This window comes from Melopsittacus undulatus, chromosome 11 (genome assembly GCF_012275295.1).
Source record: "Melopsittacus undulatus isolate bMelUnd1 chromosome 11, bMelUnd1.mat.Z, whole genome shotgun sequence".
Taxonomy (NCBI): Eukaryota; Metazoa; Chordata; class Aves; order Psittaciformes; family Psittaculidae; genus Melopsittacus; species Melopsittacus undulatus.
This window is the reverse complement of record NC_047537.1, coordinates 14,667,360-14,694,849: the sequence shown is the minus strand read 5'-3', so window position 1 is coordinate 14,694,849 and position 27,490 is coordinate 14,667,360. Positions and strand designations below refer to the sequence as shown.

Here is a 27,490-nt window from a genome sequence, read left to right as displayed (position 1 = left end):
ATGATGATTCCGTGCTTCACCGAGAAAGGCTGGACCCTGTTATCCTCCAGGTCCCCCCAGTCTGGGACCCTGTGATGACCCCATGACTGTGCAGAACTGTCTGGAGATGCCGTGTTGGAGACAGGACAATGTCAGTGAAGGAGTCTCCTGTCCCAAGTCCGACACTTGCACATCGCAGAGCCGGGCTGCTCGCAGCACAGCCTCTGGAGCGGGGGCATCGCTGTGGCTGGCGGATCGGTGCGGGGGGGCCGGGCTGTGGGCAGGGCCCGGGCAGATGACGCCGGGTAAAGCCGGCTCGGAGCCTGCCCAGCCCCGCCGCAGCCCCAGCGCGGTGGCCGCGCAGTCGGGTCGGACGGGCTCCGGCAGCAGGGCGGGATGGACGTGGCCCTGGACTTGTACGTGGCCGTCCCGCTGCTCTTCACGGTCCTGGCCCTCGTCCTCGCCTCCGTCTTCGTGAGGCTGCGGGGAACCGACGGGGAGCGGCCCCGGGAGCCGCCGGCGGCTGAACCGGCTCGGGAGAGCGGCCCCGAGGACCAAGCGGCGGCGGGGCCGGAGGCCGGGAAGGAGCGGCTGCCGGTGGAGGAGGTCGGGGCGGTCGAGGAGGGGAAGGAGGAGGCGGCTGCCGAGCAGCGGGAGGAGGCGGCGGAGGAGCCGGGCCCCGCGGCCGAGCCCAGCCCCGCGGCGGCCGAGAGCATCCCCCGGCAGCCGCCTGCAGAGCCCCGAGAGCCTGAGCCCCGCGAGGATGCGCAGAGCAAGGTAAGGCTGGGTCCCCCCTCCCAGCAGTGCCCGTTCCCCGGGGCCGGGGGGAGCGCAGAGCCCGTTCCCGGGGGCCGGGGGGAGCGCAGAGCCCGGGGGGTCTCTAAAGCCGGGTTTCGCCCGCGGTGGAACAAGCCCGTTGTCCCCCAGGGCGGCAGCGGGGGCAAGGGGGGGGTGGTTCGGGCTCGTTTCCACCGCCGCATCCCAAGGAATGCTCTTGAAACCGGTCAAGATAGCGAGGGTTTAGGGGGAGGGAAGCCTGTGTCAGTGTGCGCCTCTCCCGGCTGCGCATCCAGCCCTTGGGAGTCTTTCCCTTCTCCCAGGAGCTAATCCAGGTGCTGGAGGATGTGTGTGTGTGTTTGTTCTCCCCGTCCGCAGCCCCTTTCAGTGGCTCGCAGCAAACTGTCCCCTTGCCAGCACCGGTGGCTGAACCCGGTCCCTGCTGTGCTGGTCCCCGCCGTCCCCCTCCCTCCCAGCCCCAGCGGGATGCTGACCCCGAGGTCTGACCCCCGCTGAGCTGGGGGGGCCGGAGGGGCAGCGGTGCCCATAAACACCCGTAAATCCTTCTCCCGCACCGGATCCTCTTTACAAATCAAAGGGCAACCCTGGAAAGAGCTTGCTCTGCACTTGCCCTGCTCCATGGGACAATGGGAAAACCCGAGGAGCCCCAGCTCCCTGCATTGGTGCCTTTCTCCTTCCGCCAATGCCCCGATGTGAGGAAGTGAGCAATGGGGTGGCTCAGGAATGCGGGAGCGATGGATGCGTGGCCTGGCCGTGTGCAGGGCAGCGCAGGCTGGGGCTATTCTTAGCAGCACTTGTAATCCCCAGCAGCTGCCTGCAGCAGCCCTGGCCTCGGGCAGCATCACCACTGACTCACCGGGCAGCCTTGGGCAGGTCCCAGGGGCTGCACACCCTGCTCTGCACCACAGAGCCCAGCCTCAGGGCTGGGACGTGGCTCTGCCTCTCCCTGTGCTCCCCATCACCTCCCCTTGTCATTTCTGAGCCTCCCCGTTCCCAGTCTCCCCTTCCTGGCACCCCTTGGCCATGGATCCAGGCCCCTTCCCTGTCCCAGTGTCCTGGAAACCCCATCTCCCCCTCTGCCTGGTGATTTATTGGTGCCTGTGAGTGCCAGGGTCTCTGGCAAGCTGGGGAGCCCCTGGGCTGCCCTTAGCCACCTGAGCACCAAATCTGGCCACCCCACTGGAGCTGCTGCAGGGCCTGGGGTGCAGCCGGGGTTCTCTGATGGAGCACAGCACCACACTGGGGCAGATGGCCTAATCCAGCGCTGCCAGAGGCTGTGATTCTGTGATCTGTTCCCCTGCTCTCTTGCAGCTTGAGCCTTGGGAGTGTTTTTCTCCCCTCTGCCTGCTCTTCAGCCCTGACTGCTTTGAACAGGCACTTGCTGCCTTCAGAGATGGGCTCAGCTCCTTTATCTATCCCCTCTCACGTACACACGTGGTAAAAGGGCTTTGCACACCCAGGGGTGAGCCCTTACCCAAGGCACAGGGAATGTGCATCCTCCAGGAGCCTGCCTGGGCTCTGTGCGATGGGGGGTTCTCTGCTGTACTCCCCTCAGCCCCTCTTACAGCAGAGCAAAGGGGACACCAGGGCTGAGGAGGGTCCTGGCCTGGGATCTGTGACCTCGCTGTAGCAGGATGAGTCACTCTGGACCTGAGCAGCATCTCTTTGGGCAGGGGCCAGGGGGCAGCTGGGATGTGAGGGGTGATGGAGAGAGTGGGAAGGGGGAGGGATGCTTCCCACTGCTGAGTAAGTGTTTGGGAGCGCTGGTCCCGCGTGATGCAGCAGCTGCCAGGATGCTTGGCACGGGCAGGGGCTGTTGGTGCAGGGTGTACGTGGTGTCCAGCAGGCACTGCTCCTGGGAGCAGCAGTCCCAGTGCTGACCCGGGGCAGATGCCATGGGCAGGGGAGCCCATGCACAGCTCTCCCTGGGGTTTGCTCCCTGCAAACATCCTCCAAGTTCCTTCCTCCTCCTCCTGTAGCGCTGCTCAGGCCAGAGCCCTGCAGATGTGGCAGGCAGGGATGGGACCGGCCTTGGGCAGAGCTGTGCAGGCAGCTGCCCATGGAACCTGCCTTGGCTCAGCTGCGGGCCCTGATGTGACTCAGCAGAGAGGCTCCGGGCTGGGGACATCAGCACATTGGCAAGCGGTGCTGGGCACCCAGAGAGCTTTCTGTCCCTTTCATCGCCTCCCGTTTGCTCAGCACAGACTGCACCAGCCTGGTCTGGAGTCACTGCAGTCAGTAACCACTCAGCCAAATGCTGATGGATGAACCCGCTCTGGGAGAGCAGCCTGGCTGTGTTTAATGGCTGGAGCTGCCCACCCCACGGCCTCCTCCCTTCCCTTCTCCCTGCCTCTGCAAATCAGCATCTGCTGGGGCTGTTTCAGCCTCCCTCCTGCTCCCACCTCCTGCAAGGGCAGCCTGAGATGAGAACCCAGCAGGTAAAGTGTGGGGGTCAGGCCTTCCCTGCCCCTCTGCATCAGCATGCCCATGGCTATCCAATGAAGCAGTGGCAGAGCAGGGGTCCTTGTTCCCATGAACTGCTGGTAGTGGTTCCCCTTGTCTCTGCTGGCTTCCATCACTGAGAAGAAAGTTAATTAATGTGTCACTGTCTGTTCTCATCCCCATTCCTGGCTTGGGAATGGTGGAGGCAGCGCTGTCAAAGCGATCCCTAATGAGAAGCTGTTGAATGGGAACCACAGCATTGCTGGAGTTGCTCTGGTGGGAAATGGTCAGAAAGCCTCGATGCTGGAATGAGGAGCTCTGAGCTGGGAATGGCAGATGCCAGGGACAGGGTTTGCCATGCTGCCATGCTGGATCTCCTCCCCTGCGATGCCACAGGGAGGGCGAGCAGGCAGTCTGGCTGCTTTGCCAAGGGTTAACTGCAGATGGTGGCTTCAGAGACAGGTCCAGTGGGTGGCAGTGGGGCTGGACAGCAAAGGCACCGAGGGGATGTCCTTGCATCTTCTGCAGAGCTCCTGCTGCCTCTGTCCCCCACCCCATCTGGGCCTTCCTGGGGGCTCCTGGTGCCTCTGGACAGCACAGGCAGCAGAAGCACCCAGCAGGGACCCTCTGCATTGAAGAAGTCAGCATCTCCCCTTGTGATCCCTCCCGCCTGCCTTCCCCATGCCCCAGGGGAGAGGGTGACTGATTCATCTGGCCTCAATTGGCAGCTGTGCCTCTGCCATGCCACAGGGCTGGGGCAGCAGCTCTGCGGTGGTGGGAGGGATGCAGAGATGTGTGCCCTCCATCACAGCCTTGGCAGCAGCACAGACCCCTGCCTGTGGGATGTGGGGCTCCCCACAGGATCCATAAGTGCTCAGATGCTCCTAGCTCTCTCCCAGTGCAGTCTGTGCTGATAACGAATGCATTGTCTCTCACAGCAGCTGCAGGATGTGTGTCCTCCCTGCACCCCAGGCATAGGGCTGGTGCTGGGATGGTTGCACTGGGGCTTTGTATTGTGTCCCTACAGTGAGTCCAGGTGGTCCTGCTCCTACCCAGTCCCTTCTGGGCTGGGTACAGCCCCTGGAGCCTGCAATGTGCTGCCCATGAGGACTCTGCCTCCTGACTCTCTTCAGCCTCAAACTGCGTCACGGCAGGTTTAGATGGAGCTGAGGATCAATTCCTTCCCCAAAGGGTGCTCAGGCAGTGGGACAGGCTGCCCATGAGATGCTTTTCTCAACTGCCCAGCATTAGTATGTATTCTTCTTTTAAAGGCTTCTTCCTTCTCTTTCTCCTCCTGGTGTTTCTCTTGCTGGCTGCCTGGCTCCTGGCTGCTTGCTTCCCCTCTTGCAATGTCTTGCATCAGGCTTGGAGCAGAAAGTGCAGCCATAAATGGCAACACACAGGGCCCAGGAGTTTAATCCAAGATAATTTTCTCCCCCTGCTTTTGCAGCCTGGGATATTCCCTTTTCCTGGAGCTCAAGCGGGACACTCCTTTGTCTCCATCCTGGCCATAAGTGCCAGGGCTGTCCCTGCGACTAAGGAAGGGGAGAGGGACACGTCCGCCCCATGGCCTCCTCTTGCCCTTTCTCAGGAGGGAAACCCATTGCTCAGAGGGGTTTGTGATGGGGGTGGAGGAAGTGGGGAGGAAGTAGTCAGAAATGAGCTAAAACCCAGATGCTGCTGTGATGTGTGGGGCTGGGAGCGGGCTGGCGAGGTGGCTGCAAGGGGGATGCTGGGAATGCAATGCCAAGGCTTATCCCTCTGGGAGACTCGGGGCTGCCTGTGCCCAGAATGTCCCCAGAGGTGTTGCCCTTTGCTTTGCTCCAAAGCCATTGCTGTTGGAGCTGGCTTCGGGTGTGGGTGTAGCATCTCACCTGTTGGCCATGGGAGCTAAAGGTCCTGTTCCTGATGATCCCACAGATGCCTTATCACTGGGGACAGGAGCACAGCCCTGCTGATTCACTGCATTGGTGTTAAAGGTGAATGCCTGTGGAAGTGGGTGCTCCCTTTCCCAAGCCCCCGCAGGCTTTGCCTGTGATTCAGACACATTTGGGAACAGGCTGCCCAGGGAGGGCTGCAGTCACCGTCCCTGCAAGTGCTCCCACCCCATGGAGATGAGGCCTCAGTGCCATGGGTTAGGGGTGGCCTTGGCAGGGCTGGGGTAAGGGTTGGACCTGATGAGCTTAAAGGGCTTTTCCAACATGAATGGTTCCATGGTCTCCAGCAGCTCACCTGGCTCCAGTCCTCGCTCCCCACTGCTCAAGTGTCCCTGCACTGCTGGGATGGCCTCTTGAGCCCACAGTTCCCAGCACTGCCACAACAACCCCCCTCTGCCCCCCATCATGTTTTGCCTGCCCTCCTCTCACAGAGCATCCCACTGCACATGGCAGCCCCCAGCTCAGCTGCTCCTGCCCCACGGCTGATGGTGCCAACGCAGCAGCACCCACCAGCCATAGGAGGGCTCAGGAGCCCTGACCTCTGGGGCAGGCTCCTGGTGGTGTTGGGATGCCAGTTTTCCAAGCCAGCCCAGAGGCTGCTCCCAGTGCAGGGGCATCAAATCCCTGCTCCCTGCCTGCATCTACCCCCATCCAGACAGCAGGGAAAGGTTCAGCGGGGAAGTGCTGGGAGAGGGCAGGGGGAGGAAGGATTTGAGCTGAAGTGGGGCTGAGGAAGGGAAACTCCAGCTGTGGGATTGCAGTGGGGTACAAGGGGGTTTTGAGGGCTCGGGCAGAGCAGGCCCTGCAGGCATCAGCAGAGCACACACTGCTGTTCCTCTGCTCTCCCCTCCTGCTAGCCCTGAGCTGCTCCCATCACCAGTGGCTCCTGGTCCTGCAGGCAATGGGCAGCTCAGGAGCTCCAAACCCTGGCTCCAGGCCTGGGCAGTGGAGGGCTCTGGTGTCCCTCACTCCATGCAGCACCATGGCTTGGCACATGGACCAGAGGCAGGATGGGCTCAGGTGCCACGGCAGGGCCACATCCAGGGGTTTCTTCCTGTGTGCTGATGCTGCTGGGGCTGAGCCCGGGGGGGCCTCGGGGTGTTTGTGCTCAAAGCTTCTCTCTTTCCAGATACCACCTGTGGAAGCCTCAGCTGGCTCCAGCCTCGGGCAGCCGGGACAAGTGGAGGATGCAGGAGACAACACAGCCCTTCCCATCAGGGCAGAGGTGTGTGGGACAGGGGTGGCCTGGGGAGGGTGGCACCAGCTGCATGGGTGGGAATTGTCCCAGCATCCCAGCATAGCCGTGGCCATGGCAGGGATAGGGATGCAAACCTTGCCTGTTCTGCTGCCCCGAGGGCAGTTTTTAATGGCTCAGTCCATTTAGAACAGAGAGAAACAGAGCCCCAGGTGAAAATGGGCTTCCAGGGTGTGCAGGGAGTGATGCGTGGATCCTGGGGGAAGGATTTTCTTTCCTTGGAGCTTTGGAACCCACAGTTCCTACTTGCTGCCACTGTTAAATGCTCAGAAATGCTCAGTTCCTAAAGCCCAGGCGGGGAACAGCCTAAAATATCCCTCCTTGTGCCAGCTCCTGGAGGGCAGGGTCTCCCAGGGGACATCCTGGCTCACAGGGATAGACAGATCCAATGGGGAGCCGCTGCCCTGGGCTCTTGGCCACGTCCCCAGGGCCAGGGCTGAGCATCCTCTCCTGCTCCCTCCCTGAGGCCTCTCCTTTGGGTGCTTCCCACTCCCAGCCCTCCCAGGGGGAAGCCTGGGTGTCCAGTGGGAAGTGCCCATGTTTGGAAGCGTGGCAGCAGGAGGGGGGGGTCCTTCTGGGGAGCCCCAGAGGAGGCTGGTGAGGAGCAGCCAAATGCCTGTGAATAATGCACATTCCTCACTGATGACAAACGCACCCAGATCAGGGTCAGGCTCCAGCGGTGCAGCTAAAGCCCTGCCCTGCAAAGCTCAGCTCTCTGCAGGCTCCTGCTTGGAGCATCTTTATTTCCCTCAGGGATCATCTTTATTTCCCTCAGGGATCATCTTCATTTCCCCCTTGGCAGTGTGGTGGCTCCTGCTCCTTCCCTTCTCTCCCACGTGCTTTGCCCTTTGCACATCAACCCCATTGCTGCGAATGGGATGCCCAGAGCAAGAGTGGGTGCAGGAGGGGTCCTCCCGAGGGCTGCTGGCCTCCAGGCTTGGCTCACAGCGTGCTTTGCAGGAGGAAAGCACATACACGGGGGCACTGCCCTGTGTCCTTGTCTTATCTCCAGAGCTGGAGCACTGCTCACCCTCCCTGCTTGCAGCTTGCATGACTCTCTGCTGGTCGTGGGGCAGCCCACGAGGGTGCTGGGGCACAAGGCTGTGCCTGGGGCCACCAGGAGAGCAGGTTCTAGTGGCAGGAAAGCAGCCCAATAAACCCCTCTGGTTAGTGAGCATCCTCTTGGCCTGCTCCATGGAGGAGGCAGGGAAGGGGTACCCAGCCCTCACCACAGGCTCTGCCTCCCTGCCCTCACCAATCTCCTCATCGGCTGCTCTGGTTTTAACTCTTCCAGGGGGAAGATCTGGACCCGGGAAAAGAGAAGCTGGTGGTGAGAGAGCCGGAGGATGAGGATGGTGAGTGCCAAGCAAGCCAGCACCATGCAGGGAGGCTACAGATGGGGCTGGGAGGCTGCAGCCCCAAGTGCTTGGGGATGGACTCCTTCCTCGAGGAAATTGAGAGGAAATTCCTACCCTTTGCTTCTCCACGTGCCCTTGGGCTGTTTGCCTGGGGGGAGCTTTGTGATGAAGCTGCCCCAGAAGCTCTTTGCTCTCATCCAGGCAGCTCTCCAGGGGCTTTAGTCAGAGCCCTGTTTAACTGATGAGCCAATTAGTTGATTGGAAAATGATTAATTGAGTAATTGTAGTGACAACTGCTGTGCTGTGGGAGGAGACAGCAGATGGTGCCAGGCAGGAGTGTGGCTGGAGGGCACATTGCTCTCCTGAGCAGAGATGCTGGGATGTGCCCAGGAACCCCCTTTGGGTTGGCAGCAGCAGCCATGGAGCTGTTCTCCCATGGGAGCCATGGGGTGTTCTCCCTTCCCTGCCCCACTTCCCACTTGTGGGCAATCCCCTGGCTTGGGAGGATTATCCCTAATGCCAAATCTGAATCCTGGGGCTGTGTCCGCAAGGTGAGGAAGCCCCTTTGGAGATGGGGTTCCCAAAAGACTCTTATTCCACCCCCTTAGGCACTGGTAATCAGGCCTGTTCCCATGCAGGCCTTGGTTTGAGGAGTGATGGACTTATCCTGCCAAAGGGATGCTTAGTAGTGCCACTCTGCCTCCTTCAGTTCAGCTGTTTCAGGGCTGCTCCAGCACTGCTGTGCATCATCCCAAAGTGGTTGTGGCTTGGGATTGGAAGGAGGTGACAGTCCCTATCCATGAGTGGTGGCTAAGCCCAGCATCCTCCCCCAGCATCTCCTGCAGACAGCCATGGACTCCTCTCCTCACTTATTTACACCATTTCTGACGGGTTTCATAATGGCACTGAGTAGAGAGATGGCTCAGCCTGATGAGGAGGCAAGTGGGGGGAATAACAACAGTGCCCTGGCTTGGTAGGGAGCAGCCTCACTCCTTCCTTCTGCCTCTCCTGTGCCTCACGGTCCTGGCCCAACTCAAGCTGCTGCACGGTAGAGATTCCTTTGGGCTCATGGGGACCATGCAGGCAGCCCATCACCAGGCCAGGATGCTGCTGTGATGGCCTCGTGTCCCCACTGTGGGTACCAAGGCTGGCTGGGAGCAGGATGAGAGGAAAGGGGCTGTTTCCACCAGCTCAGGCAGAGGGATGGAACACAAAAGTGGGTTTAGTATGAGCTCACAGAGGCTGGAAGCAGGTCACTTGTTCCTGCAGTAGTTTTGCACTTGACCTAAAGACCCAGCCTCCCCTTTCCCGTGTGTTTCCTGAAGCTGGATTTCGGTCTGCAAAGAGAGTTCCTGAGCTCAGAAAACAGCCAGGGCTTTCCAAAGCCACACACGGGCTCCTTTAACCACAACACGTGGGCAGGGAGACAGGCAGCTTCCTCAACTCCCTCTTCCCTTACTCTCTCCTGGTGGGGTGGAGGTGAAACTGCCCTTCTGGGGACAGGCAAAAGCTCAAATCTCAATCCACTTGGCAGAAAACCATGGGAGGGAAATGATGTGAATTGTCCTTGAAATCAGGCGAGCTATGCAAAGGTAATGGAATGGCTCCTGCTCTGCACCAGGGTAAGAAACAGGATGTTACACCCTCGCCTTTTTTTCTTCCTCTTAATACCTCCAAAGCAGCAGCCAGCTGGAATTTTCTTTCCATGCACTTTCCTGGCCACCTGAAGGGCTGATAAGCTGCAGCATTACTCCTTGTTTCCAGCCAGCCAGACTTGTTTGTCTGCCTGTTGGGAATGTTTTCCCACCAAGGGAAGTGGGGTATGGCTGAGCTGTTTGGGGCTGCATTTGTGTGCTTGTGTCGGGACACTTGGGAAGATGCTAGGGAAAGGGTTTGTCTTTGTTCCCCAGTGATGGGATTTGGGGATTAGTGAAACACTCTGGATCAGTGAGCAGTAATCCAGCCAGGATTCGCAGGGAAGCTCCCGAACATCAGGGACATGGTGATGTAGAGAAGGGAGGGAATGCGGCTATCTGCAGGGAGAAGGCTCTGCTCAGGCCCCAGGCACACTCCATGCAGCAGCAGCACTGACCTTGCCGCTCCGTCCTGAGCCTGTGGCCTTGCACAGCTTGTTCTTGAGAGCTCAGCTTTCCCCAGCTGGGAAACAAGGCTCTTGCGTGGGAGTCCCCAAGGTCTGTGGGAGCCCTGGCATGAGCCTGGGGCTAAATGAAGCACCGGACACAGGGAGAGAATCCTTAAAGGGCCGGAACTGGATGAGCTTTAAGGTCCCTTCAGGCCCAAACCATTCTAGGGTTTACTATGAAACTAGAGGGAAGCTGCTGATGCTCAACACTTGTGAGTGTGAGGAAGGCAAGAGAGAGGCCGATGAGTGGTTTTCCTTTGGGCAGGAGGAAGAGGAGAGGCTTTCATGAATGTGGTCCCCACAACAGCAGTGGGAACAGTCATTTCTCCCGGTTGTTTTCCCTTTCCCTATGAGTGGAGCCTCACAGCAGCTGCCCGTGCTCGACACCCACCTGATCCCACTCCTTTCCCAGGAGTTTCCCCTCTGTTGGGGTCCTGTTGGTGCTGTGAGGGGTCATCCTGGATAGTTGGGTTGTGGATAACTCGCAGCTCTTCAGGGCCATGCAGACATCTTCCTTTTGCGGAGCCCTTAGAAGTACCCCCATGGCTCTGAGGGTCGGTGGAAGCAGCTGCTGTTTCTGGGGGCATGGGGAAGCAGCAGTGCTGGATGGCTTCCCGTGAGTCCTGCAGTCCTTGGGAGATAAAGGCTCACAGATAACCAGCTCTCAGATAACCAGTAAAGGCAGTTCCCCAAAGCAGACACTGTTCCTGGGCTGCCCTTTGGATTGTCCTCCACTCCTCATGTTTTCTCCCATCTGCAGGAAGATAAAGCAGGGGAGAGGTATTTAAAAGCAAGTAGTGCTCCAACAAAATCCGATTGGAAAAGGATCAGCTTTGGCTCAGAGTCCATGAGCTTTGGTGCTGTAATTAGCACAGGGCTGAGGCTGGTGAGCAGGGTAGGAGAGCACCCAGGCCTGGACAAGGAGACCTGGGTTTCCTCTCCAGGTCTGTTGGCTGGTGATGGAGGGACCCAAATCCTGTGTCCAGCTCTGGGCCCCTCACTACAAGAGAGACCTTGAAGTGCTGGAGCAGGGACAGAGAAGGGAATAGAGCTGGTGCAGGGCCTGGAGCCCAAGAGAAATGACTGAGGGACCTGGGGGGTTCAGATGGAGAAGAGAAGGCTCAGGGGGGACCTGATGGCTCCCTACAAGTGCCTGACAGGAGGATGGAGCCAAGAGGGGCTGGGCTCTGCTCCCAAGGAACAAGGGATGGGACAAGAGGAAACGGCCTCAAGCTGCACCAGGGCAGGTTTAGATGGAGCTGAGGAACAATTCCTGCCCCAGAGGGTGCTCAGGCATTGGAACAGGCTGCCCAGGGCAGGGCTGCAGGCACCGTCCCTGCAAGTGTTCACACAGTGTGGAGACGAGGCCTCAGTGCCATGGGTTAGGGGTGGCCTTGGCAGGGCTGGGGTAAGGGTTGGACCTGATGAGCTTAAAGGGCTTTTCCACCCTGGTTGATTCCATGACTTGGACCCAGCTGTGGTGATGCTCCTGGGGCTGCCTTGGCTCAGCTCTGCAGCCCCACAGTTTGCAGTGTGGCACCTCCTTTCCTCACCAGCTTTGTCAAGAGCTGCAGGAGAGCTGCGTGGCCCAGGACAGCTCCACTCATGGCACCATCCATGAACCACAAGCATGGGAAGGGGCCCATGGGTGAGGAGAGGGCAGGAGGAGGAATGCAAGTCTGGAGAGGAGGAGCGGAAAATGCTGCGCTCTAGTCGGGGCAGGATTAGCACGTCTTGATAAGCCAAACTGGGCCTGCAAGGCTCTGAATCCAGGGAGAGCCATAACATATGGTTCTGTGCGGCAGGATTTGCTTGCATCTGCTTCCAAGCAGGGCTGCTCCCTCACAGTCCCTGCTCCTTCCAGTGGAGCTGCAGCCTGGACTCCTGCTGTCCTCTGGCCATCATCACCTTGGCTCTGCACTGCAACCCACACAGCTTCCCTGACACTGCCCAGGCTTTCCCAGCCTGGAGCCGACTGAGGAAGTGGGTTTGGCTGTCCATGGTGTCTGGGATGCATGTGCAGGAGCAGGGGCCCCAGAGCATTCCAAGGGAACAAGCCCAGGGCTGGAGATGGTTGTGCCTGGAGGACTCTGGCTCACAGGATCTCTTGCTCTCCTCTGTCTCTCCCCCTCCCCAGCTGCAGATGGGACATTCTCTTTTAAATACAGTCCTGGAAAGCTGAGGGGAAACCAGTACAAGTCAATGATGACCAAAGAAGAGCTCGAGGAAGAACAAAGGTACGTTGAGTTTCCTGTCTCTTCTCACCCAAGGCACCCCCTTGAAGCAGGCTGGGTCTGGTCAGACCTCTCTTCCCCTGGCAGCCTTGGGCTCAAGGTCTCAATGTTCCAGACCTCTGCCACCCAGGAAGATGTGAGAACAAATGAAGTCATGCTGATTGAGGAGATGGAGGCACTGTGGCCCTATACACCTTTGGAGCTGCTCAAGCTCCCTCTCGGCCTGCTTAGTCCAAATGTTCCAGCTGATGCAAGAGGGTGTAGTTCCCCTGATCCCATCAGCACCCTGTTGATTTACATCTGTTGACCTGATCTCTATCTGCTTCCCTCCCTTTATCCTGTGGATGCCCTCCAGAGGGAGGACATGGGCATAGCTCAGAAATACTGGAGCAGAGAGTGTGGAGCTTTAGAGTTCACTGTGACGGGGCTGATACTGGGGATGTCTGCATGCAGGGCTGGCTCCTCAGCTGGAAGTGGTGGGGATTTGCCAAGTACTGGGCCTGGTACAGATGGAGAATTGCCCATCTCCTACCTTTTGCTAAGTTTTTCTCCTGAGCCCTGCATGAAGAAAGCAAGAGCCTGTCCTCTTACCAAAACCAAGCTTTCCAGCTCAAGATTTCCCAGCCTATTCAAGGGAAATCAATGCTAATCTTTCATTTCAAGCTGTAAACCCCTATCTGAAACCAGTCAGTGCTGCCAGTGTGCAGAGGGGATCCTTCAGCCCATAGGCATGCAGAGCCCACACTAAACCAGAGCTGTCAAACCCCACAGCCAAGGGCTTTGCCCTACAAGTAGGCTCCATGGCAGGCTGCTCCCGAGCAGATGTGTGCAGCCCATACCCTCCTTCCTCTGCAGTGGTGGCTCAACAAGCCTGGGAGATGATGTTCTCTCTGTTGCTGTCTCAGGGACTGTAGGACCCAATTCCCCCCCCATGTTGTGCACCTCCTAGAATGACCTGGGGGAATTTGTCACCCCTTGCCTGTGATGCTGTGGTGTCAGTACCACTGCAGCTCATGTGGTGAGCTTAAACACGACAGCCTGACATGGAACAAGTGGAAAACCAAAGCAGGGAAGGCAAGGATGGAGGGCACCTCACCCCTAGGTCAGGTTTAAGGTGTCTTCTCTTTCTGCCCTGGCTTCTGGGCTCCCATTTGTCCTTAAATCTTGGGCTTCACCTGCCCTATAGCACTGCCAGGAGCAGAGATGTGCAAGGACTGTGTGCTCTAGGGACAGCCACAGAAAGGAGCTCAAGTTTCCTCTGGCGTGGGGTTGATTCTGCATTGGTGCCATCAGGAAGACTGGTGTTTGCTTTCTTCCTTTTGTTCTATCTTTATCATGTCTGAAGCCTCGAACCTGTAAAACTCTAAGCAGGTCTGTTGGTGTTGCTGTATTTCACTTGGGAGAGTGATGGTGGAATGAACTGAGTGAATGTGAGAGGAGCACATGCAGCCCACTCGGAATTGCTTTTCAGGGTCCTTCTAAGCACCAGTGCAAAGATCAACCTGCAGCAGAAGGCAAATTCAAACCCTTTGCACCAGCAGCTCCGTCCCAGCCATCTCAGCAGCCACTACTTGGGTTTTCAGGGCTGCAGGGCCTTGGGCTGGTTACTCTGTGGCAGCAAATGCTCCTGCAGTCACCTGGGGACACTGAGGGAACATTTGCCTGTGGACAGCAGTGGGGTTTGTATTCAGGACCATAGAACAGGCTCTTCCTGGGCATGTGGGACCTCGCAGGTATTGCTGCTCATGCCTGTGTGGAGTGGCCCCAGGGCAGGACAGTGCACCTAGAACTGATGGACAGTGTCATGTCCTTTGGAGGCTCCCAGCAGCCTTCCACGCAGAGGACCATTGGCAGAGGAGGTTTTCCTACTGCTCCTTTATTTTCTGCTCTTGCATATTTGTGTTGTTCATTTCTTTAAGGCAGCTTTGTGATTTTATTTGTCTTGCTCTGTTGCTGGCTTATTTCCCCCCTTACATCTTCACTGCAGCATCAGCAGCTTTTCATTGCAGGCCTGGCAGTGGTGTAAGGGGCAGGGCTGCTGCCAGGTAAGCTCCTGTCCTGCATCCTTCCCCCTCAGCAGTGGCATCATGCTCCGTGACTCCACGTACCCTGACCATGCTGCTGCTGTGCTGTGACCCAGGTTTGCCACCTTTATGTTGCAGGATTGAGCTGACCTCTGATCTCACATCTCTGTAGCAAGTACCTTAGGTCCTCGGCCACAAACATTCTTGCAAATCTGTTTGGTAAGGACACGCTGCTGCTTAGAAGTAGTGGTACCACTGGTAACATCTGCTCATGTCTTGGGGGGGGTTGCCTTTGGGTCTCATTTTCTGGGGAGGGTTTGTTTGTGAGCTGCAGTTGACTGCTTTGTCCCACCTCCCTCCCATCTTCCTCCTCCTTCCCTCATGTGAATGAGTCCTCTCTCCTCTGCCTCCATCTTGCTTTCCATGGGGGAATTGGGAGTTCTTGCATTCCAATGCTCACCTCTTCCAACTTGGATGCCTGAAGGTGGACATCCCATGACCACTTCTGTTTACTGGTTTGGAAAATTAGGGCTGCTGAGGAAATGGGTAGTGAGTCCTAAGGTGAATTGCCAAAGTTGAGACAGGCTTAGACTTTGCTTTTAGCCTTGTCATAGTCTTCCCATGGACCAACAGGTTCCCACGTCAAGCAGCTTGTAAGGAACACCCCAAAAATGCAAGTGGGTTCCCCAGACCTCCTTGAAGCTACTTGTGGTGTTGAACAGGTTGGATGGGGCTTGGAGCAGCTGCTCCAGTGGAAGGTGTCCCTGCCCGTGGCAGGGGTTGGAGCTGGATGAGCTTTAAGGTCCCTTCCAACACAAACCAGTCTGTGATTCTATGGTCAGTAGTTAACAAGTCTTAACTTAGGGACCCCTAATTTTGGAGGTGCTACTGACAGAATTCCTTGCCTTCTGCAGGAAGATCAAGAAGACTTCTCTGATTCTATGACTCCAGATAGGAGAGAACAGGCATGCAGTAGATTGGGTTATTTAGCCCAAAATCCACTTCTGCTGTAACATGCATCACTCCAGAAGCTGTGGTTGTCCTGCCTAGCATTCACTTGAGTCTTGTGGCTTCAAAGTGGTGCTAAATCTGGACTAAAAGGGGAAGGAATGTGACCTTTACTGAGTGATACAACTTCCTGCTTCTGGTTGCTTCAGTCTTAAAACCCAGGAGTGCTCAGCTGGGGAGGAGGACAGTGAATCTGGTTGGCAAATACATCTGCTCAGGTGGTGGCGCTGCTTGACGTGGGTCACCAGTACTTCTAGAACAGAAGCACATAGGTTTGCTCCCCTGGGGCAGGAAGGGGAAGAGTGCAGGGGAAGCAGGCAGCGCTTAGTCAAGCACAGCGTATTTCCCAAATCCTTCCCTTCTGCACCTGAGGCTTTTGGCCACCCATTGCCAGCTGTAGCTGCAGTGGTGCAGCTTGTCCCCACTCAGGGCTGAGTTGTGTAGGCATGAGCCTTCGAGTGCTACTGTCCTGGCTGGGCACCTCCTGACCGTGAGGAAGAGGAAGGGCTCTCCAGTGTGCCCTCAGGGCTTGGCTCACATGGATGTATGGAAGTGGTCTCTGGCAGCTGCTCTTCAAACCTCCCTTGAGGATGAAAGAGCTCAGTGGGGTTTGTGCAGTTAGAAAGGAGTGTGATCAGGTGTGTGTCGAGCACGGGCACCTGCAGCGAGGCTCTGCTCATAGGGAAAGAGAAAACATCTGGAGAAATGATGTCCTTGGGTTTCTGCTTCCAGTTCTTTCTTCCCATGAGGCAGAGCAGGTTCCAGCCAAGTCTTGGCTGGTGCCAGTGATGCCGAGAGCTTGGGCTCTCTGTGCTCTGGCCCTGCTGCTTCTCACTAGGTGTGTTGGCTGGAGAAGGGAGAGCAGAACCCATGTGATGCTCTGTGGAAAGGTCTCTCCTCGCTGTCCTCTCTCTTGTTTCTGGGATTTAGGAAGAGGTTAAGGGTGAAGAGGCAGAACCTGCCCCTGGGGTCTCTGGGTCGGAGTGAATGGCACCAAACTGCACATAGATAGAGCAGGTGATTCCCCAGACCACAGCCCAGTCCTGTTGGAATTAGGAGAAGGTAGGGATGGATGGATGGATGGATGAATGATTAGGTGGACGGATGGATAGATGGATGATTACATGGATGGATGATGGATGAATGGATGTCTGCCCAGTTTTCCTGGCTAATGGGCTCTCAGGTGAGCCATTCTAGGGGCAGATTCTCCTGCTGGCTCTCAGTCCTCTCATCTCCTGGCCAGCCATGGGTTGAGGAGATGCTGCCTGAATCCAGACTAGTTTTAAGCCCAGGGCTCAACTGTAAGTTGGAATTCATGCAGAGGGAATTGGATGGCTGCAAATCTCATGCTCAGCCCTTTTCTTGGTGGTAATTTAACAACAGAAGCCTGTCTCTTCCCCAGCCGGGCTCAAAGTACCTCTTGGTTACAAGGCACTGAACGAAAATGGGCTTGGACTCTGGAGTTTCAGCAAGGAAGGGTGCCCTGGATGGATTCTGGCCCTAGTGAATGGCAGAGAGGAAAGATCAATGTGGGGATGCAGCTGTGGCTTGAGGGACAACTGTGCTGCAGTTTGCTTTTGAATGAGACAATGCTTGTGGTGACAGCTTTGGAGCACGCAAGGGCAGGAAGCACCTGCAGGGCTTTAGTGATCATGGTGACAGACCTTGACCTGTTCCAAACATCACTACTGGCCTTCCAGTACTAAGTGGATGGAGTGAGCTGGGGGAGGTTGCATTTCAAGAGAGGTCTCCATTGGCATCTGTCCCTGTCCACCCCCTGCATTGCCATCACAGCCCTTGCTTGCTTGCTTGCTCCCTCCTCTGTATAGCATGGGTTGTGGGCCCTTTCTCCTCCCTTCTCTTGTGCTAACCTTCAGCCCCAACCCAGCAGCTTTGCTGTCCTCTCCTGTCCTGCCCAGCATGGTGCTTCTTTTGGATGAGGGAAGCTGGTAAGTTTGGGCCTTCTTTGGGGTTTTGTTATTCGTTTGCTTTTCATCTCCTGCAGCACGATAGTCGCCCTGGGCTGAGGGAGCAGCAGCACCTTCCCACCTGCCTCTTGTGGGAAAGGGGCACTGTGTGCTTGGGGGTCCCTGCTGAGCTCCCCCTCTCTGATGCTTCCTCCGTACATGCCAGGCGCTGCTTGTATGAGGAGGGAGTCTCCTGGTGGGCCAGTGCTGTTCCCTGCCTCCACCATATCCCCAGGGAAAACATGCCCTGACCTACAAGAACTTGAGCTCTGGCCCTATTTATAGAGCATCTCATTGAGTCATGAGTGCCCAGTTGAACAACTCAGGATGCCTCCCTTGGAAACCCTGGAAGGGGAGGCCAGGAAGCCCCTTCCCCATCTCCTCTCCTGTCCCAGAGAGAAAACTTCTGCAAGCTCCCCCATAGCCTTTGTGGGGTGTGGGTCTCTGCCCCTGCCCTGCTATGACATTTCAGACCATGCAGCAATTCTGCTTGAGCTTCTGGGTGGTTTCTTTTGGCTCAGGTCCTAAATTGTCCTCACTTGTGGCTGCTTCTCCATATGTCCTTCACCCAGCGCTCACAACTTGTCTTCATCTGCTTCTGCTTGCTCCTGTGCAGCATGGGCAGCTTGTGCTCTATCTCCTAGGCTGGCTGGGAGCCTGGCTCTGCCCACCCTGTGGCTGGGAGGCACCGAGGGATGTGGGGAATTGGAGCATCCCAACAGGCTTGGTGCAGAGTGGTAGACAGCAACCTGGAGCACTGAGAGGTGGAAGGAGAGCTCAGGCTGGCTTGTCCGTGGCTTTCTCCAGTGCTGTGCTGTTGGCTGGGCAGGTCAGGAGTGTTACAAGGGGATGGGCACATAACTGAAGGAGGTGATCGTGGCTTCTTGGCTGAGCTGGCCAAGGGGCTTGAGCCACTCTCCTGGCTGTGCTCTGGCCTCTGTGGCTGATGCTGCTGTGGCTGGGAAAGGTGGGAAGCTTCTATTTTGAAGCAATGGTGGTTCCCAGGCAGAAGCCGCTGCAGTCCCTGACCCCACTGAATCCTCACCAGCCCCTATCCTAAAGGCAATGGGAGCTGTGCTCCAGCAGCTTCACCTGCTTTCCTGGTGTTCCCGAGGAGCAGGAGGTACCTCCCAGGGTCCAGTGCTCCTTCCTGCTTTCCTATATTGTTGCAGGAATTTCACATTTGTGATGACAAGCTCCCACTGGTGCTTCTCACTCTCCTGCTCTTTCCTAAGCACTGTCTCTCCCTGTTCTGCATTTCAGTCCTCTCTCTCTGTGTTATACCTGTTGGCTGAAGCAAGTAGCACCACACTTTAGGGGCTAGGAAAGCTTAGATTTAGTACGTCATTCCTCATACTCCTCCTGCAATTCCCCCATCCTGGACACGGCTAGGTTATGGGCACTATCAGAAATGAGATGGTATCTGTCCCCTTGATAAAGAAATGGGAAGCAGTGGTGATTGACAGGACCATCCCCAGCAGTGAGATGGGAGGGATCTGCCCAGGGAGAGCTTGGCCACCCATTGCCAGGTCTGCCCAGGGCCTTTCTTCACTGCTCTTGATCATCAAGGGTTGCTCCTAACCTGCCTGGAGTGAGAAGAGTCTGGAGCCAGGTTTCTATCTGCCCTTCTTGCCAGGTTCAAGCCAGAGGACTGATGGGCCCCACAAGCTGAGCACCTTCTTTCTCTGCCAGGGGAAGGAGCTGGGAATGCTCCACACTTCCAAACATCAGTATGAAACTATTCCTGAGAAGGGCACAAGCGGTTACCAGAAGGTGGTAATCTTCCAGCAGGATGCTCTGGGATCAGCTTGGGGTGGGTCAGGACTTCTTTGGAAAGCTATGAACTATGGATGGGCTACGGAATTTCCTGACCTGCTGTGGAGTTTGCACACAAGAGGGATAAACACACATGGGAATGTCACCAGACCACCCCATTTGTCATTGCTGGGATGCTCTCAAAGGCAAGAAGTCTTGTGCCAATGCCATGGCTGAGTTGAAGTAAGGGGAGCCAGAAGGACACCCAGTTCCAATGCTTCGGGAGAAGCACAGATCATCAGTACCATCAGTACCAAGCCTCCCTCATAATCCAGGACCTGCTCTTGTCTGAGCTCCTTGTTCTCCAGCTCTTCCTTGCTCAGAGCGACGTGCAGCAGACAAATTATACAATTCACTGACCTGGCCCTCAGTTTGGGACAGAAAAGAGACATTTGGATATCTGTATCTGAAGGAAGGATATGGGCTTCCAGCAAAAGAAGCCCCTGCCCTGGTTTGATTGCCGTGCTGCTGGGGAAGCATGCAGATCAGGCTGATTCCATTGCCCAAGGTAAATGGAAAGGAGGGAGGGGCTGAGGATAAGCTCAAAGCTCTCAGCCTCCATCCCAAAGCTAATTAAGTCTTTGAGGCTCTGTGGCAGCAATGCCAGAGCTCCTCAGTCTGGGGTTTATATCCCCTTGATGTCCCCGGTGATGGACTGCGTCATGCTCTTGAGTCTAATCCCCTCCCAGCTTGCTCCAGGAGCAGAAAGGGGTATTCCTGTTGTGCAGAAGTAAGTCCCTGCTTGGTTTGCAATGCACCCCAGCTGTGAGCCTGGCCCTGTCCTGGAGGTGAGTATCCCTGTGAGGGGCTATTCTGACATCCTGCATCCCTCTCCAACGGCAGCATGCTGGATGGGATCCCTCCTTCTGGGCCCCTGTGGCAACGAGCTTATGCCTTCACGCATGAAATCTGATTACACTTGCGTGCCTTGAGCGGGATGAGCTGATCCTCAGCACTGTGAATCCCACAGAGCGATTATCCACTCTGGAGAACTTCCTTTCTTTGTCCTCATGTGCCAGGCACTGAGCCTCTGCAGCATGCCTTGAGTAACCCTGCTCCCACGTGATGCTTCACCCTGCGTCTCCCAGCCAGGGTCCTGCACTTGGATTCTGCTTGGAGAAGGCAACCTGTTGCAGAAGAGGAAGAAATGAGGCTGGAACTTGCCTTCATGCTGTGGCTGACACGAGTAGGGGACTTCCACATGGAGTTCAGGTGTTATGGACAGTGAACCCTATTGAATTCAGGAGGAATTAGGTTGGGGTGCATCTGGGTCTATTCATAAGTGCCCAGGGAATGTGTGTTGTAGCTTCCCTCTACCTCAGCACAGGTCTCTGTGTCCACAGTGTGTCATGGTGGATGATGAGGCCATGAGAAAGGCTGGTGAGGGCAGAGTGTCTGAAAGCTTCAAGCTGAGAATGATGGACCCCATTTTGTAGCCCTGGCTCTACTAACAACATGCTGCAAGGCCTCAGGGAGTGCCTGGGGTGTCCTCATGCACAAAACACACCTGATCATCTCAGCATCCTTCCTTTGGACACTGGGAGAGCTTCCCATCAACAGGAAGCCTTGTGACCTGCAGAGAGTCTAGGGGTTTTGCCTCCTTCCCTTGAAGAGGCACATCTGTAGGATGGTTGAGAAGGGTCAGCCTCCTCAGGTACACTGCCCTGTGAAACTGGGACTCATTCCCAGCTCAAGTGGCTGCAGATGGGAAGAGGAATCTGGGCTAGACATGGGTGCTGGCAGCCCAGCGAGCTTCTGCACAGGCCAGTGAGGAGCCAGTGATGACTTCTCATTAGCTGGGCTTCTCCAGCTCTCAGGAGTAGGTCAGAAGGGTTGTAACTTCTATTGGTGCCAGACAAGAGGATTTACACCTCTGAGTGGGTTGTGACTATCCTGCTGCAGTTGATAAAGCAAAGTGCCTCCTTCTTAGAGGTGTGAGGTTTGCAACCAGAGCTTTGTTCAGCCCGGAGGTGGGAAGTTGCTTTGTCTTCTTCTCAACACACACACTGAGGTTTTCCCCCTGCTTGTTTGTGTGAATAATAATGACCCAACCTGAGGGGTGAAATGACTGAAATGATTTCTCTCCCTTTCTCTTTGCAGAACTGAAGACTATATGAAGTTGTCCCTAGCCTCCTCCTAAAGGCATCCCTTGGCATCTTTAAAGGCTTGAAATACCAAAACCAACCAAACACACCCATAAGAGAAATCCATAAACCCTCAAAACTTGGGATCTCCTCTTGGTCCGAAGTTGAGTTCTTCAAAAACTTCTGTGCTGTCAAGCTTGAGGAGATCCTGTTGTGTGGCTCCAGGGACTGGGGCTGGGCCCAAGCAGTGACTTGAGTTGTGTTTAGGGGACAGGGATGAACCTTATTCCCTGTCCCCAAAACAGAACCCATATTGGACACTAAATATGCAGCAAGTCTATTAGTTGTGTTCATTACTACTTATTAGGCCTGCTATGAAATCTCTGCTGTTCCTTTCTTGGGGGTGTGAACCATAGCTCTTCTCCCAGACCAGCCTGGACCTTATATCAGATGATGAAGTTGTTTCTTCCTGGGGCTAAACTCCTCTTTCTTGCTGGGGGGGTGGGAACTGCCTGTGATTTGTTGTACAGAGCTGCTTTATTCCAAGGGGTGGAAGAACAAGTGGAGTTGAAGCAAGGGATGGCAGGTGGTAGCTGGACTGACTCAAATCTTGCTTCTGGAGTTATTTTAGCTGAGAGCTGATTCTGTAGGCAGACAGAAGACTCGAGAAGTGACAGAGATTGATAGTTTAGCTGTTCTGCTTGTGATGCGGGTTTAGGAGACCACACTTTGGCTGCTGCTAACACCTGGATTCACACTTTCCCTTACTTCATTTCCCAAGAGGAGAGACCTGAGGTGGTAGCTACAGAATCAGGGGTTCCCTCTAGCTCCAGATGAGATAGTGGGGGTCCTGGAAGAGACACCTTCCCCATTCCCTTGCCTGCTTGCTGCTCCAGTGCCCTCTTCTCTTGCTAGCCTTGTGGCTTGCCCACTGGAGCCAGAGCTCAGCATTGCTCCTCTGCTCTGCCATGCGTAGAAGATGAATTCGGCCTGGTGCATGTAACAGCTTCAGGCATTGCAGGTTCCAAATCAAACCCAGCTGGTTTGTGAGGATGAGACGAGGGTCTGAGTCCTCTTTAGTGATGCTGTAAAACATGTTTCTCTTTCACTGCCGGATAGCTGCCTCTTGGCTAACGCTGCAAACATATCACAAACCCAAAAAGCTGCTTTTTTGTTTTCGTTTTCAATTCCTATGCAGACAATACTTGAAACCTTGTACACAGTTGTCCTTTCCAGCGCCTGGGGTTGGCAAACTCTTCACAAAAGGGCTCATTTAAAGAACAGCAGGAGGCTTCAGCTTTAGAAGCAGCTGCTCCTTCCCAGCCAACAACTGCAAGCGTGTCCAGGGCTTTGCATATGAATTTAGGCACATCTGGACCCTCTGCTTCACCACCCTTCTGGTCCAGCCACTGTCTCCCTCGGTGCTGGCTGACTCTGTGTCCTGAGCACCCAACTATGCAAAGAATGCCTTATATATGTTGTGTTGAAGTTACGTGGCAATACATACATCGAGCAAAGTCTATAGTTGAGTCCAGAGTTTTGCTAGTGGCAGTGAGTCAGACTATATTTCCTCAACTCCAAAGGCTGTCTGGGTGTTTTCTACTTGTGTTCATTTTGTTTGTTTCGTATCTGATGGTGGCTCTTACACAAAGGACTGTCATTCTAGTGGCTTGAATCTGTAAAAAATTGCCTTTGTTTGGTCCAATAAACCTTTGAATAGTTTATTTGCTCTGTGCTTGTTCTCCCTGTCTCCAGCAGCTTATAACGTCTTTCTCAAGAGAGTTGTATTCAAAATGTGACTTTTAGGGGAGAGGTACACTCTGCCCTCCTGTGCCTTTTACCCCATAAATGATTCCATTGGCTTCCTCAACAGTAGACTCAGCCCAGTGGCAAAAGTCAGGGATTTTCCCTTATTTCTGCTGCATTCCTGGTCATGTTTGGCTGCAGAGGAATGAGCAACATTCCCAATGCGGAGCTCTACTTGGGATTTCAGCTGCCATCATCACGAGTTCCTGAAACAGAGATCCCTTTCACATACCTATGGATCCCTGCCCCAGACCTCCAGCTAATGGTAAAAGTCTTGGACTGAAATGCTGAAGAAGAGCCTAAGGCAGTTCAGTGTGCAAATTCAACTGCTTAGCAAGGAAAGCCTTAACTAATCTATTTTGTCAGCAATAAGTGAAATCCTGTTTGACCAAATAGTTTTGAGGGCAGGACTTAAGGGAAGAGAGAATGATTTTACTTGTGAATGGGGTAGGTTTGATCTCACATCATCAAACAAGCCCCCAGCCTGGAGCACTGCTTGTTTTCAAAGTTGCCTTTGAGAGGAGAAGCTCCTTCTTGCAATCAGTTTTATGGTTTTGATGCCTTGCTCTTCCTTCCCAGGCTCGTTTCTCTATCTTTGTTTTGCTCTCCCTTTGTTGTAGGTTATATAGCACAAAGTAGTAACAGCTCTTCTTTATTTCTGTTTTTCAAATGCACAGGCATATCTAAAGCTATGGGGAGAGCCAAAATGCATTGAATAAGCAGAGTGAATATTGTCCCTAATCTTGATTCTGGAGGCTTGGAGGTGAGGAAACAGGCCCTTGGGAAGGTTGTAATGTCTGTGATGCAGCAAGCAAGGGATGCAGACCTGCGTGGAGCACTCCCAGCTGGCAATGCATTTCAGCCACAGGAGGCAAACTGTGTATTGGATTTCTCCACCCCAGACTGGAAATGTGCCCTCTGGTGCCTCTACAATAAAATATTGATCGCTAACAACTCTGCTTCCCTCCCTCTCGTCTGGAAAGGGCAGCTGGATGCTATCCATGCCAGCACAAAACATTACAGAAAAGCCAGACAAATCCAGGCTCTTGCCAGCCTATGACCAGAGCTTTCATAATCAGAGGCTCCCACAGCACTAGCAGGGTATGTCTGGCCTCAGGACAATAGCATTTTAACTGCAATAGAAAAGAACTGGTAAATAAGCTTTCTTTTGCCAGAATCTGCTCTTTCCCTGCTGTGATGGTGCTGGGGGACAGCTTGCTGTTCCTGCTTCTGCTGGGGCTTAGCCCAGGAGAGAGGAAAACATAGAGCACCCCTCAGCAGGAGCTCAGCACCCAAAGGCACCTCTGCTCCTGACCGTCTCCTTCCATTGATCTTGTTCGTGGTGTGGTTGCTTCTGACGTGTTGACACTGTTCTCTCTTCTTCTGAGCAAAGATTGCATCCTGGGTTTGCTTGCCAATAGGTATTTCTACCCCTCCTGCTACTAGAACTGCTTGTCCATATGGGAATTGCAGGAAGACTCCCTCAGGTTAACTAATGGTGTGCATTTAAATGGATTAATTACAGTGTATTAAAATCCTATGCCAAAAGCTGGCTGTCATGGGGAAAGAGGACTCTTGAAAGGGTGACCATGTGGAAGTAAAAGCCAGAGGCTCTTTTCCTAGCCCACGGGACGTCCAAATGTGTTAAACAAGCAGGAGGAGCTGGGATTGGAGCAGATCTGTGCTCTGAGCTATCACTGAATTCTGGCCCCACAGTCACAGAGAAGCAAAATGAGCCTTGAAGTAACAGAAACTGTTTTCCCTTTGTTAAAGCCATAAAGCACCACAACCTCATTAGTTCTTTTAATCTCACACAGGAGAGTCAGATAGGAGATGTGTTAAGCGATACTGCAATCTCCTCCCTGGCAGTAAGAACATACCAGCCCACAGCCAGCCCAGACTGGAGCCAGGGTGCACATTCATCCTGCCCTAAAAAAGGATTCTGTAGCTCATTACATCAGTTCATGAGCCACTTGCAAACAAATGACACTCCTGTGCTTCCCACCCTTCTGTACCCCTGTGTGATGATCAGTAGATGTGTGACCAACACATCTATAAGGTTTCCTCAAATAAAGCCCTGCGGCAGACACCAATCTTCATGCTGCAGCACATGCAACAATGGTTAACTGCTTCAGGTTAGGGAAAAGTCAGCCTATCCCCTGTTATGGGGAGAAGGGTGCTGGTCATCTCCTGTGGGACTTGCTAGGGATGGAAATCTGAGCTAAGTGCTCCACTGCCCTGCCTCTGCCCATGCAGGGACGTCCTCATTGCTGGTATGGCTATGAGTGCCTCTCATCATCTGACATTAGCAAATGAAGCAAATCAAAGCAAATTTCTCTCTGTGGTCATATCTTCCAGTGGCTGATTAAAGCCACGGACACTCTGGGAGTAATCTGTTCTCTAGTTTTAAGGTAGGGTATGCACTTAAAATGTAATAACTTCTCCTGAATTACTCTTTGTCTATGTATTGTCATGAGAGTCCATTGTGCTGGTGAAGCTTCATCCAGTTTCAATATGGAGTCTGCTAAATTGAGACATGTTGGTCTTAGGAAATTCCACGTGTCAAGTTATCTTGAAACTCTGAGCACAGATAAACCCTAAGGAACCCCAAAGCTAGTGTTAAAGCACTCTGGTTTATCTCCGTATTTAGAGAACTGCAGAGAGACATGCAGGATGATTAGATAAACGGGAAGAGGGAGGAAGGAGAACCAGAGGCTGTCTCTTTCTTATCTCACATGGGCAGATTTCCTGCAGCCACTAAGGCTTGTAAAATGATCTGTGTTTGGCTTTGTGTTCCATTTGACCACGGTGTTCTTGCTCAAAGTGCCTTCTTCTGGGGCCTGGCTATTCCTACTTCTCCTTTTCTTCTTGACAGGGTGCAGAGAGAGCAGCTGGCTGCCATCTTCAGGCTCATGAAGGAAAAAAGTGACACGTTTGGAGAGATGTCTGAAGGAGACATGAAGGAGCAGCTTAGACTCTATGATATATAACCTTGCAGCCAGAAAGTCATCATGTCCCTTATTATGCAGGACACTGGAGGCTGCAGCTCTAGAAACATGTTTCAGTAGTTACTTTGCAGTTCCAGTTGTGCAAACACATACAGGCCTGTGATATGTATTGCAAAAGACCTGTAATTTCTCACCATTTATATTGTTTCTCCTTGAAGAGCTGTCATATTTTCATCTCGTATAGAGATTGGTACCTCCTTCTAGCTGTGTCATACGTCTCAGTCACACAGAGCAGTTAAACCCACAACATTTTCTGGCCATGCTGTATAACGTGACCTTTCCAACCTAGTCTTTATCAGTCTGATACCTAAAGAAAGCCAAAGATGATAGACATAAAATGGATAAATATAATAGAATTGTAGCATAACTCATGCTGGAAGGGACCTGAGGAGGTCTGTAGTCCAACCTCAAAGCAACATCCGCTCTAAGACCAAGCCAGGTTACTCAGGGCTTCATCCTGTCGCATCCTGAAAACCTCCGAAGATGCAGACTGCACAGCCTCTTGGCAGAGTCTTCCAATCCTACAGTTAGAAAGCAAATAGCCAAAGACACAGCAATCCTGCTTGTGTTAGAGGTGAGTTGCTGTTCTCGTCTCCTTGGAAGGAACACTTCATCCTCCTTCACCCTGGCTTTTGGAAACAAACCCATGTTGGTTCCAGCTGACCTCGTTGAGCTCATCTTCACGCCTGGGAAAGCAGCAGCTACCTTCAGCCTGGAAACACAAATGTCTCTTTGCCTCTTGACACTGGTAAGAGTAGCACAGAAAGGTGGCTTCTTTACAAGGATGATTGTGTCCAACTCAGATCCTGTTTTCCCAACAGAAAAACAATGTGGGAAACTACCTCCTTAGGGAATCTCTGTGAACTGAGGAAGTATTTTGAAGCAGCCGTTGGTGGTTTGGGTACAGTAATCAATGAGCATTCTGAATTTTAACTGAGTGTCTTCTGGTGGACTTGGCTCTCCTACCAAATCCTGTTAAACACTGCATTATCAGGAAGGATTTCCCCAGTTTTAATAACTGCTGACAAAGGGAGGCAACGGTTTCTGAGCCAGTTTGAGGGAATGATCTCTTTCAAGATTAGTTTTGCTTTGTTTTGTGTAATCCTTTAGAGTCTGGGAAACCTATTAGCTCAATATCTGGTCACTGTTGCCCACTACAGCATATTCTATAACACCATAGTATTTGACTTCTAAGAATCACTTTATCTTCCAATTGTTCTCAGTCAGGTGAAGGCACATTTATTACAAGATCAACCTGGTTTTGCTACCAGTTATGACTTAAATCTAAACGTAATGTCAGAAAATTACCTCTTCTGGTCCAACATGAAGGAATTAAGCAGGAAAGGAGTCTCACGATGTGAAACACCACACTGGCATGCAGCATCCCTGGGACATAACTTCCTTTGTCAAGCTGTGCAAAGGGAGAAATGTAGAGAATTTGTGTATGGCATCTCTCCCGAGTTCAAAACTGAAAGCAGGATCTTTCCCAAAGCTGCTTGTGAAAGCAAGCAAAGGAGCATTAAGGCTGAGCTGATTTTTAGTCTTTGTCTTGTTACAGTTTGTTTCAAGCATACTTTTAGAGCTCTTCTTTTACATCTGGGCCTTCTCTGAACAGGTACATTTCTGAAAAAT

General features: G+C 54.0%; 1 protein-coding gene across 4 annotated transcripts; it reads left to right on the top strand.

Annotated features, from left to right (window-relative positions):
- Window positions 1–297: 297 nt before the first annotated feature.
- MXRA7 (matrix remodeling associated 7) lies at window positions 298–27,490 on the top strand. 4 transcript variants are annotated; one of them, XM_034067525.1, is made up of 6 exons: window positions 298–756; window positions 6,286–6,381; window positions 7,706–7,766; window positions 12,050–12,149; window positions 14,309–14,389; window positions 21,061–22,768. In XM_034067525.1, exons 1-5 carry the CDS (start codon window positions 376–378, stop codon window positions 14,340–14,342), a joined length of 672 nt encoding a protein of 223 aa, XP_033923416.1. In that variant the 5' UTR covers window positions 298–375; the 3' UTR covers window positions 14,343–14,389; window positions 21,061–22,768. The 4 variants fall into 4 exon arrangements, with proteins under 4 accessions (XP_033923416.1, XP_033923414.1, XP_033923417.1 ...); XM_034067523.1 differs by lacking the exons at window positions 14,309–14,389; window positions 21,061–22,768 and adding an exon at window positions 25,726–27,490; XM_034067526.1 differs by lacking the exons at window positions 14,309–14,389; window positions 21,061–22,768 and adding an exon at window positions 23,528–23,770.

Coding starts and splice junctions, on each gene's coding strand:
- MXRA7 (XM_034067523.1), top strand. CDS start 376: ATGGACGTGGCCCTGGACTTGTACGTGGCCGTCCCGCTGCTCTTCACG. Junction 757..6,285: donor GCGAGGATGCGCAGAGCAAG/GTAAGGCTGGGT, acceptor CTCTCTTTCCAG/ATACCACCTGTGGAAGCCTC. Junction 7,767..12,049: donor AGAGCCGGAGGATGAGGATG/GTGAGTGCCAAG, acceptor CCCCCTCCCCAG/CTGCAGATGGGACATTCTCT.